The sequence below is a fragment of the Pseudorca crassidens genome, chromosome 21 (assembly GCF_039906515.1).
Source record: "Pseudorca crassidens isolate mPseCra1 chromosome 21, mPseCra1.hap1, whole genome shotgun sequence".
NCBI lineage: Eukaryota > Metazoa > Chordata > Mammalia > Artiodactyla > Delphinidae > Pseudorca > Pseudorca crassidens.
This window is the reverse complement of record NC_090316.1, coordinates 21,165,910-21,178,060: the sequence shown is the minus strand read 5'-3', so window position 1 is coordinate 21,178,060 and position 12,151 is coordinate 21,165,910. Positions and strand designations below refer to the sequence as shown.

At 38.4% G+C, this 12,151-nt stretch overlaps 1 protein-coding gene across 2 annotated transcripts in view; it reads left to right on the top strand.

Annotated features, from left to right (window-relative positions):
- ASAH1 (N-acylsphingosine amidohydrolase 1) overlaps positions 1-9,724 on the top strand; it is a 45,834-nt gene extending 36,110 nt beyond the window's left edge. For both annotated transcript variants that reach the window (XM_067721492.1, XM_067721493.1), the window contains 8 exons: positions 608-653; positions 1,224-1,368; positions 1,909-1,963; positions 2,095-2,176; positions 7,145-7,276; positions 7,383-7,506; positions 7,937-7,993; positions 9,168-9,724. In XM_067721492.1, the coding sequence (XP_067577593.1) occupies positions 608-653; positions 1,224-1,368; positions 1,909-1,963; positions 2,095-2,176; positions 7,145-7,276; positions 7,383-7,506; positions 7,937-7,993; positions 9,168-9,257 (731 nt within the window). In that variant the 3' untranslated portion in view covers positions 9,258-9,724. The remainder of the gene's footprint in view (positions 1-607; positions 654-1,223; positions 1,369-1,908; positions 1,964-2,094; positions 2,177-7,144; positions 7,277-7,382; positions 7,507-7,936; positions 7,994-9,167) is intronic.
- The last annotated feature ends 2,427 nt before the right edge of the window (positions 9,725-12,151 follow it).

Genomic DNA, 12,151 nt, shown 5'->3' with positions numbered 1-12,151 from the left:
CTCTTGGAAGAAGTGTTTCAGGATTATAAACATTCTTACTATTCTTCATAGTCTACTTATACCCCTATTTAGGATTTGATATAAGTACTCACAGGGGCAGGACAGACTTTCTCCCATCATTTTCCAGCCAAGGGACCCTGTGCTCACTTTTCCATGTTTTTCCTGACAAGTGCCCAGTGTACAAGGCACAGGATGATTTACCCTGATTCACTCTTAGTTTTGACCTGTTCTCTGGGTATAGCTGTAGGTGACAATCCCTGAAGGGAAGCGTGTTGGTAAGTTGCATTAGATGAGGCTGAGATAGCTGTGTCTGAGTAGGACTGTGTCATAGTGAACCACAAAATGACCACCTACCCTTGTCCCATATTCCAGTCTCAGTTCTCTGGAACCCTGTGCTCTCAGGTATTGGGGGGGAATCTGGCCAGTGTGACAGGGACAGCAGTTTGATCTTGTTACAGCCTATGATATCAGATGCTGCTTAATTCTTATTGTTGGATTGAACAGTTGGGAATATCACTTAAACAAAATTAAGTGTCCAGCTTTGGTTTAGAATCAGTCATACTGTCATAATTGCTGTTACATGTCTCTTCTGCTTACTTTGAATTAGGTCATCTACTACATGCCCGAAACATGGATTTTGGAGTATTTCTTGGGTAAGTAAAACATGTGGTGTGTCTCAGTCCCTGAGAAGAGTAGGTTGTATTACACTGATGAAAAGTAAGTCCCAAGTCATTCCCAGAATATGACCAGAAGTAGAGATCCTAGATTCCGTAGTTTTGAGACCAGATGGGCACACTCTTATTCATTTATTTGAGAGTTTGTAGCTGAGGTGCACCCAGTGGACAGAAATCTGGAGCATGCTTGAAGGCCCTAGATGCACTTCTAGTTTATTGCTTAGAAGGAAGAGTAGCATTCTATTTCATGTGTCTTCTTGACCTTTCTGAAAAAAATATAACAGGGCTTTGTAATTAGAGACCTAAATACTAACCTGGGGTTTGCTAATATAGGCTGTGCCATGTTGGGGGAGTTACTTAACTTCTCTGAGCCTCAGTTTTATCATGTGGAAAATGGAGGCTAAAACTACCCATACTGAAAAATCCTTGTGAGGATTGATCATTAGGGATTAGGTAGATAAAGCACATGGTATAATGCCTGACCATCATTATTATATTCATCATTATTATCATTGTTATCAAATGTCAACTGAAATTTGTCTTTTGTAGGTGGAATGTAAACAATAATACCTGGGTCGTAACTGAGGAACTAAAACCTTTAACAGTGAATTTGGACTTCCAAAGAAACAATAAAACTGTCTTCAAGGCGGCAGGCTTTGCTGGCTATGTGGGCATGTTAACAGGATTCAAACCAGTAAGGAATCTGTTGTTACATAATTTTACAGGTAGCTCTCTGTGAAAGGTGGAGTCTAAGGAAATGAGGACCTAAAAAGAATATGAAGCCCCAGTTCATCGCATTGTACTTGTTGTTACCTTCCTTCTTAGGTTTGAGCTCACATGGTAGAGAAGAGTAGGAAGCGGGGGTTTCAGAGCCTTTTGTGGAGATAAAGCATGTGGTGGGTCTCAAGGGCTGGGAGTGTAAATCTGGATCTGGCCATGGGTCTGCCCCTTAAGCAAGTTAGTCATTAAGTCTCTGCACTTAAGTTTCCTGGTCAGAAAATTGTGGCCAACAGCATCCCACCTACTTATCTCACGCAGTATATGTGAAAAATGCTTTGAACTTCTAAAAAAGCTCTGTTAATAGAAGGTCAGAGTATCATGGTTTTGATTTTTCTCCCCCCACCCCGGCTCAATTTCCCAATCCAGGACCTGATATAACAGTGTAAAATAGCACAGTGAGGGGGCCTTAAACAGGATGGCTGAGGTTTCTGACATTGCTTGGTTTTCTTTTCAGGGACTACTTAGTCTTACGCTTAATGAACGTTTCAGTACAAATGGCGGTTTTATGGGTGAGTAGAGAGTTCTTAAATAAAATGGGAATTTCATAGCTGTTTTAAGAGGAGGGCTAGACTGTGCCTTCTGGTTAATAGTTTAATGTCTTCTAGGACCTGTGACACTGTGTGTGTTTGATCTCTTCCAGGTGTCATAGAATGGATTTTGGGAAAGAAAGATGCCAAGTGGATAGGGTTTATCATTAGATCAGTTCTGGAAAATAGCACAAGGTAATCTGTTTGGTTGCTTTATTATCAGATTTAATATTTATTATTTTTTTCTTGAGATACAGTTGACATACTAGTTTAAGATGTACTACAAGATGTTTAGATATTTGTATATATGGCATAATGATTACCACAATAAGTCTAGTTAACATCCATCACCTCACATAGTTACACATTTCTTTTTCCTTCTTTTTTTTCTTTTCTTTTTTTATTTTTTTGCGGTGTGCGGGCCTCTCACCGCTGTGGCCTCTCCCGTTGCGGAGCACAGGCTCCGGACGCGCAGGCTCAGCGGCCATGGCTCACGGGCCTAGCCGCTCCGCGGCATGTGGGATCTTCCCGGACCAGGGCATGAACCCATGTCCCCTGCATCGGCAGGTGGACTCTCAACCACTGCGCCACCAGGGAAGCCCTCTTTTTCCTTTTGATGAGAACTTTTAAGATTTCCTTTCTTTGCAACTTTCAAATATGCAGTACAGTATTATTAACTGTATACACTATGATATACATTACATCCCCAGGACTTATACTTATTTTATAACTGGAAGTTTGTACCTTTTTGACACTTCACCCGTTTTGCCCACCTGTCACCACCCACCCCCAGTCAACCACCAGTTTGTTCTCTGTATCTATGAATTCCTTTGTTTGTTTTTTGATTCCACTTATAAGTGTGATCACATGGTATTTGTCTTTCTCTGTCTGATTTATTTCATTCAGCAAAATGCTCTCAAGGTCCATCCATGTTGTCACAAATGGCAAGATTTCATTCTTTTTTTTTGGCTAAGTAATACTCTTGTATATGTACCACATCTTCTTTATCCATTCGTCCTTAGATGGACACTTAGGTTGTTTCCATAACTTGGCTTATTGTAAATAGTGCTGTGGTAAATGTGGGGCTGCAGACATCTTTCTGAGTTCATGTTTTCATGTCCTTCAGATAAACACTTGGAAGTGGGATTGGTGGTGGTGGTAATGGTGGTTTTAGCTTTTTGAGGAACCTCCATACTGGTGGTTTCATAGTGGCTGCACCAATTTACATTCCCACAAACAGTGCACAAGGGTTCCCTTTTCTCCACACCCTGGCCAACACTTGTTACCGCTTGTCTCTTTGATAATAGCCAGTCTGACATGTGAGGTGATAGCTTATCGTGGCTTTGACTTGCATTTCCCACCTTCTCATGCACCTGTTGGCCATCTTTGGAAAAATGTCTATTCGGATTCTCTGTCCATTTTTTAACCAGGTTGTCTTTTTTTTTGCTATTGAGTGGTATGAGTTCCAGATATATTATGGATATTAACCCCTCCTCAGATAAATGATTTGCAAATATTTTCTCCCATTCACTAGGTTGCCTTTTCATTTTGTTGATGGTTTTATTTGTTTAGAAGCTTTTTAGTTTGAGGTATTCCCACTTGTTTATTTTTGTCTTTGTTGCCTTTGTTTTGGTGTCAAATCCAAAAACTCATTGCCAAGACCAGTGTCAGGGAGCTTATTGCCTGTGTTGTCCTTTAGGAGTTTTATGATTTCAGGTCTTACATTTAAGTCTTTAATCCATATTGATTTTTGTGTATGGTGTAAGATAGTGGTTTGGTTTCATTCTTTTGCATGTAGCTGTGCAGTTTCCCAAACACCATTTATTGAAGAGACTGTCCTTCTCCAATGTATATTCTTGGTTCTTTTTTCATAACTTAATTATGGGCTCTCTATTCTGTTCCATTGATCTATGTGTCTGTTTTTATGTCAGTACCATTGTTTTGATTACTATAGCTTTGTAATACAGTGTGGAATATAGTTATTCTTCTTTTTCAAGATTGCTTTGGCTATTCAGGGCCTTTTGTGATTCCACACAAATTTTAGGATTGTTCTATTTCTGTGAAAAATGCCTTTGGAATTTTGATAGGGATTGCAGTGAATCTGTAGCTTGTTTTGGGGTAGTTTGGACATTTTAACATTAATTCTTCCAGTCCATGACAGTGGAATATCTTTCTGTTTGTGTCTTCTTCTGCTTCTTTCAACAGTATCTTATAGTTCTCAGTGTACAGGTCTTTCACCTCCTTGGTTAAATTTATTCCCATGTATTTTATTCTTCTTTATAGAGATTTATATATATGTATATAAATTTATTTTTTTTATTTTTGGCTGCATTGGGTCTTCGTTGCTGTGTGTGGGCTTTCTCTAGTTGCGGTGAGCGGGCTTCTCATTGCAGTGGCTTCTCTTGTTGCGGAGCACAGGCTCTAGGCACGGGCTTCAGTAGTTGTGGCTCGTGGACTCAGTAGTTGTGGCTTGTGGGCTCTAGAGCGCAGGCTCAGTAGTTGTAGTTGTGACATATGGGCTTAGTTGCTCCGCGGCATGTGGGATCTTCCCAGATCAGGGATCGAACCCGTGTTCCCTGCATTGGCAGGTGGATTCTTAACCACTGTGCCACCAGGGAAGCCCTATTTTATTCTTTTTAATGTAATTGTAAATGGGATTGTTTTCTTAATTTCTCTTTCTGATAGTTCGTTATTAGTGTATGGAACCACAACTGATTTTTGTATACTGATTTTGTGTCCTGCAACTTTACTGAATTTATTATTCCTAACAGTTTTTTTGGCAGAGTCTTTAGGGATTTCTATATAGAGTATTATGTCATCTGCAGATAGTGACAATTTCAGTTCTTCCTTTCTGATTTGGATACCTTTTATTTCTTTTTCTTGCCTGATTACTCTGGCTAATACTGCCAATACTGTATTGAATAAAAAGGGCAAGAGTGGGCAACTTGGTCTTGTTCCTAATCTTAGAGAAAAAGCTTTTAGCTTTTCACTGCTGAGTATGATGTTAACTGTGGGCTTGTCATATATGGCGTTTATTATGTTGAGGTATGTTTCCTTTACACCCACTTTTTTGAGATGTTGAATAAATGGATGTTGAATTTTGTCAAATGCTTTTTCTGCATTTATTAAGATCATATTTTTATCCTTCATTTTGTTAATGGGTGTATCAAATTGATTTGTGGATGTTGAACCATCATTGCATCATGCTGTATGATCCTTTTAATATAGTTTATTTTAAATTACTCATATTAAAATATTTCCCAGCTTTATCTTCCACTGAGGAACTATTTCAGAATTTCTTAGGTGAACCTTTGACACTCATGGAATTCTTCATGTTTTGTGTGTGTATGTTTATAGCAAGAAAATGAAATGATTTATTTAAAAAGTTCTGGGGATAGTGCCCCTATGAAGGGCATCTATGAATTTTTCTTGGTGTAAAAAAAAATCCCCACCCATACAGAAAATAAAAATTTATATAATAAAATCTTCATTTAGATCATAGTACCCCAATGCACATATGGTCACCTTATCTTTGATAAAGGAGGCAAGAATATACAGTGGAGAAAAGACAGCCTCTTCAGTAAGTGGTGCTGGGAAAACTGGACAGCTACATGTAAAAGAATGAAATTAGAACACTCCCTAACACTATACACAAAAATAAACTCAGTATGGGTTAAAGACCTAAATGTAAGGCCAGACACTATAAAACTCTTCAAGGAAAACATAGGCAGAATACTCTATGACATAAATCACAGCAAGATCCTTTTTGACCCACCTCCTAGAGAAATGGAAATAAAAACAAAAATAAACAAATGGGACCTAATGAAACTTCAAAGCTTTTACACAGCAAAGGAAACCATAAACAAGATGAAAAGACAACCCTCAGAATGGGAGAAAATATTTGTAAACGAATCAACAGACAAAGGGTTAATCTCCAAAATATACAAGCAGCTCATGCAGCTCAGTATCAAAAAAACAAACAGCCCAATCTAAAAATGGGCAGAAGACCTAAATAGACATTTCTCCAAAGAAGATACACAGATTGCCAACAAACACATGAAAGGATGCTCAACATCACTAATCGTTAGAGAAATGCAAATCAAAACTACAATGAGGTATCACCTCACACCAGTCAGAATGGCCATCATCAAAAAATCTACAAACAATAAAATACTGGAGAGGGTGTGGAGAAAAGTGGGAACCCTCTCCACTGTTGGTGGGAATGTAAATTGGTGCAGCCACTATGGGGAACAGTGTGGAGGTTCCTTAAAAAACTAAAAATAGAACTGCCATATGACCCAGCAATACCACTGGGCATATACCCTGAGAAAACCGTAATTCAAAGAGTCATGTACCACAATGTTCATTGTAGCACTATTTACAATAGCCAGGACTTGGAAGCAACTTAAGTGTCCATCAAGAGATGAATGGATGAAGAAGATGTGGCACATATATACAATGGAATATTACTCAGCCATACAAAGAAACAAAGTTATTTGTAGTGAGGTGGATGGATCTAGAGTGTCATACAGAGTGAAGTAAGTCAGAAAGAGAATAATAAATACCATATGCTAACATATATATATGGAATCTAAATTTTTTTTAAATGGTGCTGACAAACCTAGGGGCAGGACAGCAATAAAGACGCAGACATAGAGAATGGACTTGAGGACACGGGGAGGGGGAAGGGTAAGCTGGGACGAAGTGAGAGAGAGTGGCATGGACATACATACATACCAAATGTAAAATAGCTAGTGGGAAGCAGCTGCATAGCACAGGGAGATCAGCTTGGTGCTTTGTTACCACCTATTATATATATATATATATATATATATATATATATATATATATATATATATATATATATAAATTTATATTATTTTTCCTAGTTCTATTGTTGAGTGAAAGGTATAGACTATAAGGGTGAAAGGTGATCTCTTGAGACCGTTTTTTTTTTTGTCCTTCAGGTTAGAGGGAACATTTCAGATCTCAGTGTTTCACCACATAGGAGTCAGCGATTGTTTCTTCCTGAGCCATTGTTCACTATCCTTTTTAAAAAAAGGTGTTCCTCAGATATTTGTTTCCCTTTAGTTTCCACAGCTAAAAAATTCCCATTCCAAGTCGACTAAAAATGTTTCCTTTGTTTCAAATGTTTCTGTATAGTTATGAAGAAGCCAAGACTATATTGACCAAAACCAAAGTATTGGCCCCAGCATACTTTATCCTGGGAGGCAACAAGTCTGGGGAGGGTTGTGTGATTACACGAGACAGAGAACAGTCTTTGGATATATATGAGTAAGTACATTTGTTAAAGCAAAATAAGCAGACAGTAAAGCATAGACTGACGTGTGTACAGGTTTAAGGCATGAAACCTAGGAGGAATCTCTGTTTTTGTATCTAGACTCGACCCCAAGCAGGGTATATGGTATGTGGTGCAAACAAATTATGACCGTTGGAAAAATCCCTTCTTCCTTGATAATCGCAGAACACCTGCAAAGATGTGTCTAAACCAGACAACCCAAGAGGTACGTTCACAGTGTCATATACAGAAAGAAATGGTGACTATTAAAGGTTATGTCCATTCTGGCATTTTTCATTGGCCTTTGAAGAATTTATAAACCTCCCATTAGTCATTGTCTCTGGACAGTCCCAACTGAGTTTCTGTTTTGTTTTTAACGTAAAGAGCAAAATTTTGCCGTACTTTTTCGTTTCTTAGTTAATGCCGGACACCACTCTGTGGAGTTGAATGGCAAGAATTCAAGAGGGGAGGAAGAGAAAGAAAGAAAATGTGATATATTAGAATCATCACCTGTAACAGTGACCCCAAGGGAAATTCTTTTATGGAGGAGCAGGGAGGTTGATTGAAGAATGTCTTGGTCTGATGACCCACTTGTGTGGATAAGGCTGCCAACATCTGTATTTAATGTACTGAAAACAACTATTTTTGTGTTTTAGAATATCTCATTTGCAACCATGTACGATGTCCTGTCAACAAAACCTGTCCTCAACAAGGTATTTTTTTAAATAATTAATTAATTAATTTGCTTTTAGGAAAAGAATTTGATCCCATGTTTTATCTTTCCCTGTTGTCTTGGATTAATCAGAGCTAGAATCCCAAGTCATGTTCAGCTTAAGGCTGCTTTTTAAAATGTTTTTGTGACCAAAGCCGTAACTCTTGGAATGTGACAAAGAAGTTGGTCACTGCAGCTTGATAATGCAGTTTGGTCAGAGTGTTATTTCCAGCTTTTCTTACATGGCATTTGGACTGAGTCTAGCATGTCAGTCTTGACTTCTCCGTCTGTGGGGAACCGAATGTTGTATGCTGCACCTGATACTTGACAAAGTCTGAAGTATCTTTTCAGACAACTTGCTTTCTTAGTGGATTAGGGTTTCTCTTAAACGTTATTACATCCTTTTATCTTATCCCTACTCTATAGCTAAAATATGCAAAAGTGTCCTAATCATCCAATTTGCCAGTAGCCCCTTCTTGTGTATTTCTGATCCTCTGATTTTCCCCATTTGTTCCTTCTCTTCTTTTCCTTGGTCCTTTTCCTAAACCCTCCCTGAAATCAGTGTGCCTCCATCACCTCTGCCAGAACAAACTGTCCTGTTCGTTAGCATGTGACTGAGAACCCGGCCCTGAGGGAAGCCTTCCTTATGCCCACTGACCCTGCCATACTTCTCATTTTGCCCACTCCATCTTCGTGTGAGCTCACGGTTGGGTTACTTACACATTCTGTGTGAGCTGGGTGTGTGCCTTCTGCATGTCTGCAGAGTTTCCCTCACTGCGTGAGAAATGCTTTCAGGATAAGGATAGCCAAAGCTAAACTGTTTATACTCTATAGTACACCATTCGTCTTTGTAAATTATGCATTGAGGAGGGTTAAGTGAGCCTGAAAGCTTTGGTGGTGAAGCAGTATACTGCTCAGAATTAAGACCTTGTAAAGAACTGAAGATTCTCTCCCACGCCTGTTTATATCATGACCTATTTTAGTTGTTATTGACTTATTAATTTTGGGGATCTTTATATTATATGATACTTATTTTGTATCTTTTCACATATATATTACATATTAATTATTTAATGTTAAGAATCTTCATAAGCAATTCCACAAGAAATGCTAATATGAGGCAGGTCATCTTAGAATTGAAAACATCCTCAAAGTAAAAATAACTTTTCTTTCAGCTGACGGTATACACAGCCTTGATAGACGTTACCAAAGGTCAATTTGAAACATACCTGCGGGACTGCCCAGACCCCTGTATAGGTTGGTGAGCACACACCTGGCCTATAGGGTGCGACCTGTATGACATCAAGATGGGAGCTCACACGGGGCTGAGAAGTACAGCTGTCTGATCTCCTTCAGAAGACTGAGACTGAGGACGGGTTCTCTGAGGTGTGAGCTTGTCCTGCTTGGTATGTTTACAATTCACAGGCTGTTTTTGCCGTAATGGTTGATTTTTCTTATATACAAATTAACTCCTTTTAGTGAAGTACAACAATCATCCAGAACTTACTGTGGTTCATTTCAGTCTGATTCATTTGAGGATGGGGATGGGTAATTACAACTATTGCGGGACCCACCCCCATGGAATAAAGCAAGATTCTCTGTGAGCACAGAATCCGGTACATCTGTGTAATAGTTAAATAGTCCATATTATTCAGTTTTTCACTTTTATTTACATATTTGTATGTTTTTGTCTTTTCTTCCTGGCTCTTACTATTAAAATTAATATACCATTGTTTTCGCTGTCTGTGACAGCAGTGTATTTCACTAATTTTGATTGGAGGGGGATGAGACAGGCATTCAGCTGTATGTTTCTCTTCATGGGCAGCACATGGGCTTTTGACTGAACAGAAGTATTTTCTGGGGTTCTTGAAGTAACAGCTTTGCAAGGCAGTCTTTTATACTCAGCACTGAAGTGTTTGCTTTTTTCATAACTAACCTACCACCCACTAACCCCAAGAAGTTATTAAATAAATTTCAAAAACAATCCTGGGTTCTATGAATCAATAGTAAATAAGCAGGTCAAAGACTAGTGGAAAATGGGAGGTGAACTGTTAAACTCTCCTAAGTATCATTCATTTAATAAATAGATTTTTAGTTTTTCCTGATCAATATGTATTTTTTTAACTAAGTATAGTTACTAAAAATGTTTTTCAGAAATCTATGAGAAGTGCTGATAGGACTTGTTAACCTTTCAGACCTTCAGTTTTGAAATGTATGACAGTTGGGCAAGACTGTAGCTACTCCATTTCTGTATAATGTCAGCTGTATTCGTGACATTCAGTAAACAGTCATTGGAAGAAGTGTCAGTCAGCAGTCATGTGGGCTGAGTGTGTACCTCACGTGTTGGTTTGAGGGTGGGGATATGGAGAAATCTGAGCTGAATATAATATTTGAATTAACATTACAAGGGTTATGGAAGTGGGTTATTCAACTTAAGACTAAATGGTCACAGTCTTACATGACTAACCCTAACTCAGTGCTATCAACCGAGCGTGTGTCCAGAGGCAGCTTCTCCCCGACAGGTGGTGTGACTGCAGTGATGCTAGTATTATCTTAGTGAAGCAAGGAGAATTACAAGAGGATTTGTGTTGAAAACAAGATTCGATTAATTTTTTAAAAAATATTTTGTAATGTACACGTTTCATAACTTTTTAATAGAAAATGTCATGAATTTTTCATGAAGTCCCTTGTCCCCTCCAGTTTACCTCAGTGTGTCTTAAAACACTGTCATTTTCTATGTGCGCCATGGCACGCGAAAAGGTTGGAAAGCACCATCACAGAGCTCTGGGTGGAAAGTGAACCCGGAGGCCTTTCATCGCAGCTGCGTGCCCTGGGACAAGCCACCAAGCCTTCCTACACCCTCAGGTCTGCCTTTGTCAAGTGAGGGTTTAACCCCAGTTTTCTCCAGGGTTTTCTTCTAGCTTTATGAATCCAGATTTAAAATGCATCTCAGGTTAGGAGGCAGTTAGGTAGCAGCCGACCGCCAGGTGCTGTTGGAGACGTCAGAACCGTCGTAGTTTTCTTTATTCACAAACATGCATGGGTGAATCTAATCAAAAGTTTTCTTAATAAGTATTTCAAAATAATGACGACACACTAATTTGCAGAAAGCATGTGCATTGTTAAAGCAGTCATGGGCAGCTAGCTCGGATGCCTCCAAATAGCCTGTCAGTTGGAAGTGGACGTTATTTTTATACACAGATAATATCTGTATAATACATATGTATATCTTACACACTGACAGTAAATTTGTTTCATTTTGAAAACATGTAGCACCTGAGTTCAATGCCAACCCTATTTCAGTCTCAGGAAAACATAATCAATTCAAGTTATGCTCTATAGTAGCCCACTGGGCTAAACAAACAATTTCAACTCCCACATACAGATATGAGACTGGGGTGAGAGCATTATTTCAAAATATGATAAGAGATGGGTGTTCTAACACATCAACTTGCAAGACCATGCATACCCATGTATGTGTGGGTGAGTGAAATCTCATTACCCCCAGGAGCAATCACCAAGGAGAAAAAACTTGATGTTAATAACAGTTTCTGTTATTCACATACTCAGGTACAATGAACCATTATCGCCAAATGGAATAAGTAAGACTCTCCATCTTAGTTACTGAAAATAAATATTTCCTTGTGTACCTAACACCTAATGACTGGCTTGCCCTGTCATTATCAGTAGAGAATTAAGTTTATCGTCTTGACTGTAGAAAATAGATTTTCAGTATTATGTGTTTTATCCTGTTAATTTACAGTTGCTAGATGGAATAAGGGAATCTGTAACAAATCAGTATGTACTGAACAATACCGTTGTCTTAGAAGCCAGGTAAAAATTTATATTTTTCAAATCATTTTCACGTTGAAAATCTGCCATGGCCAAAATAATCTGATATTGAAAATATTTTTCTGTCATCTCCTTAAGCTCTCAATATGCCAAGAGCTAATATGATGGATTTTTAAAAAATCGTTAAGTTCTTTTTAGGAGAAGAGATTAGAGCTATTTTTTTTTCTTTTTTTAAAATCATAGAATTGATGATAGGCTATCCAGCTAGATCCTAGATTTCAAGAGTTGAGTACAAGTGCTTTTAACTTTTTTTTTTCAACTAAGCTACTTAAAACAGTGACAAATTCAGCACTAAAAACACAGAGAA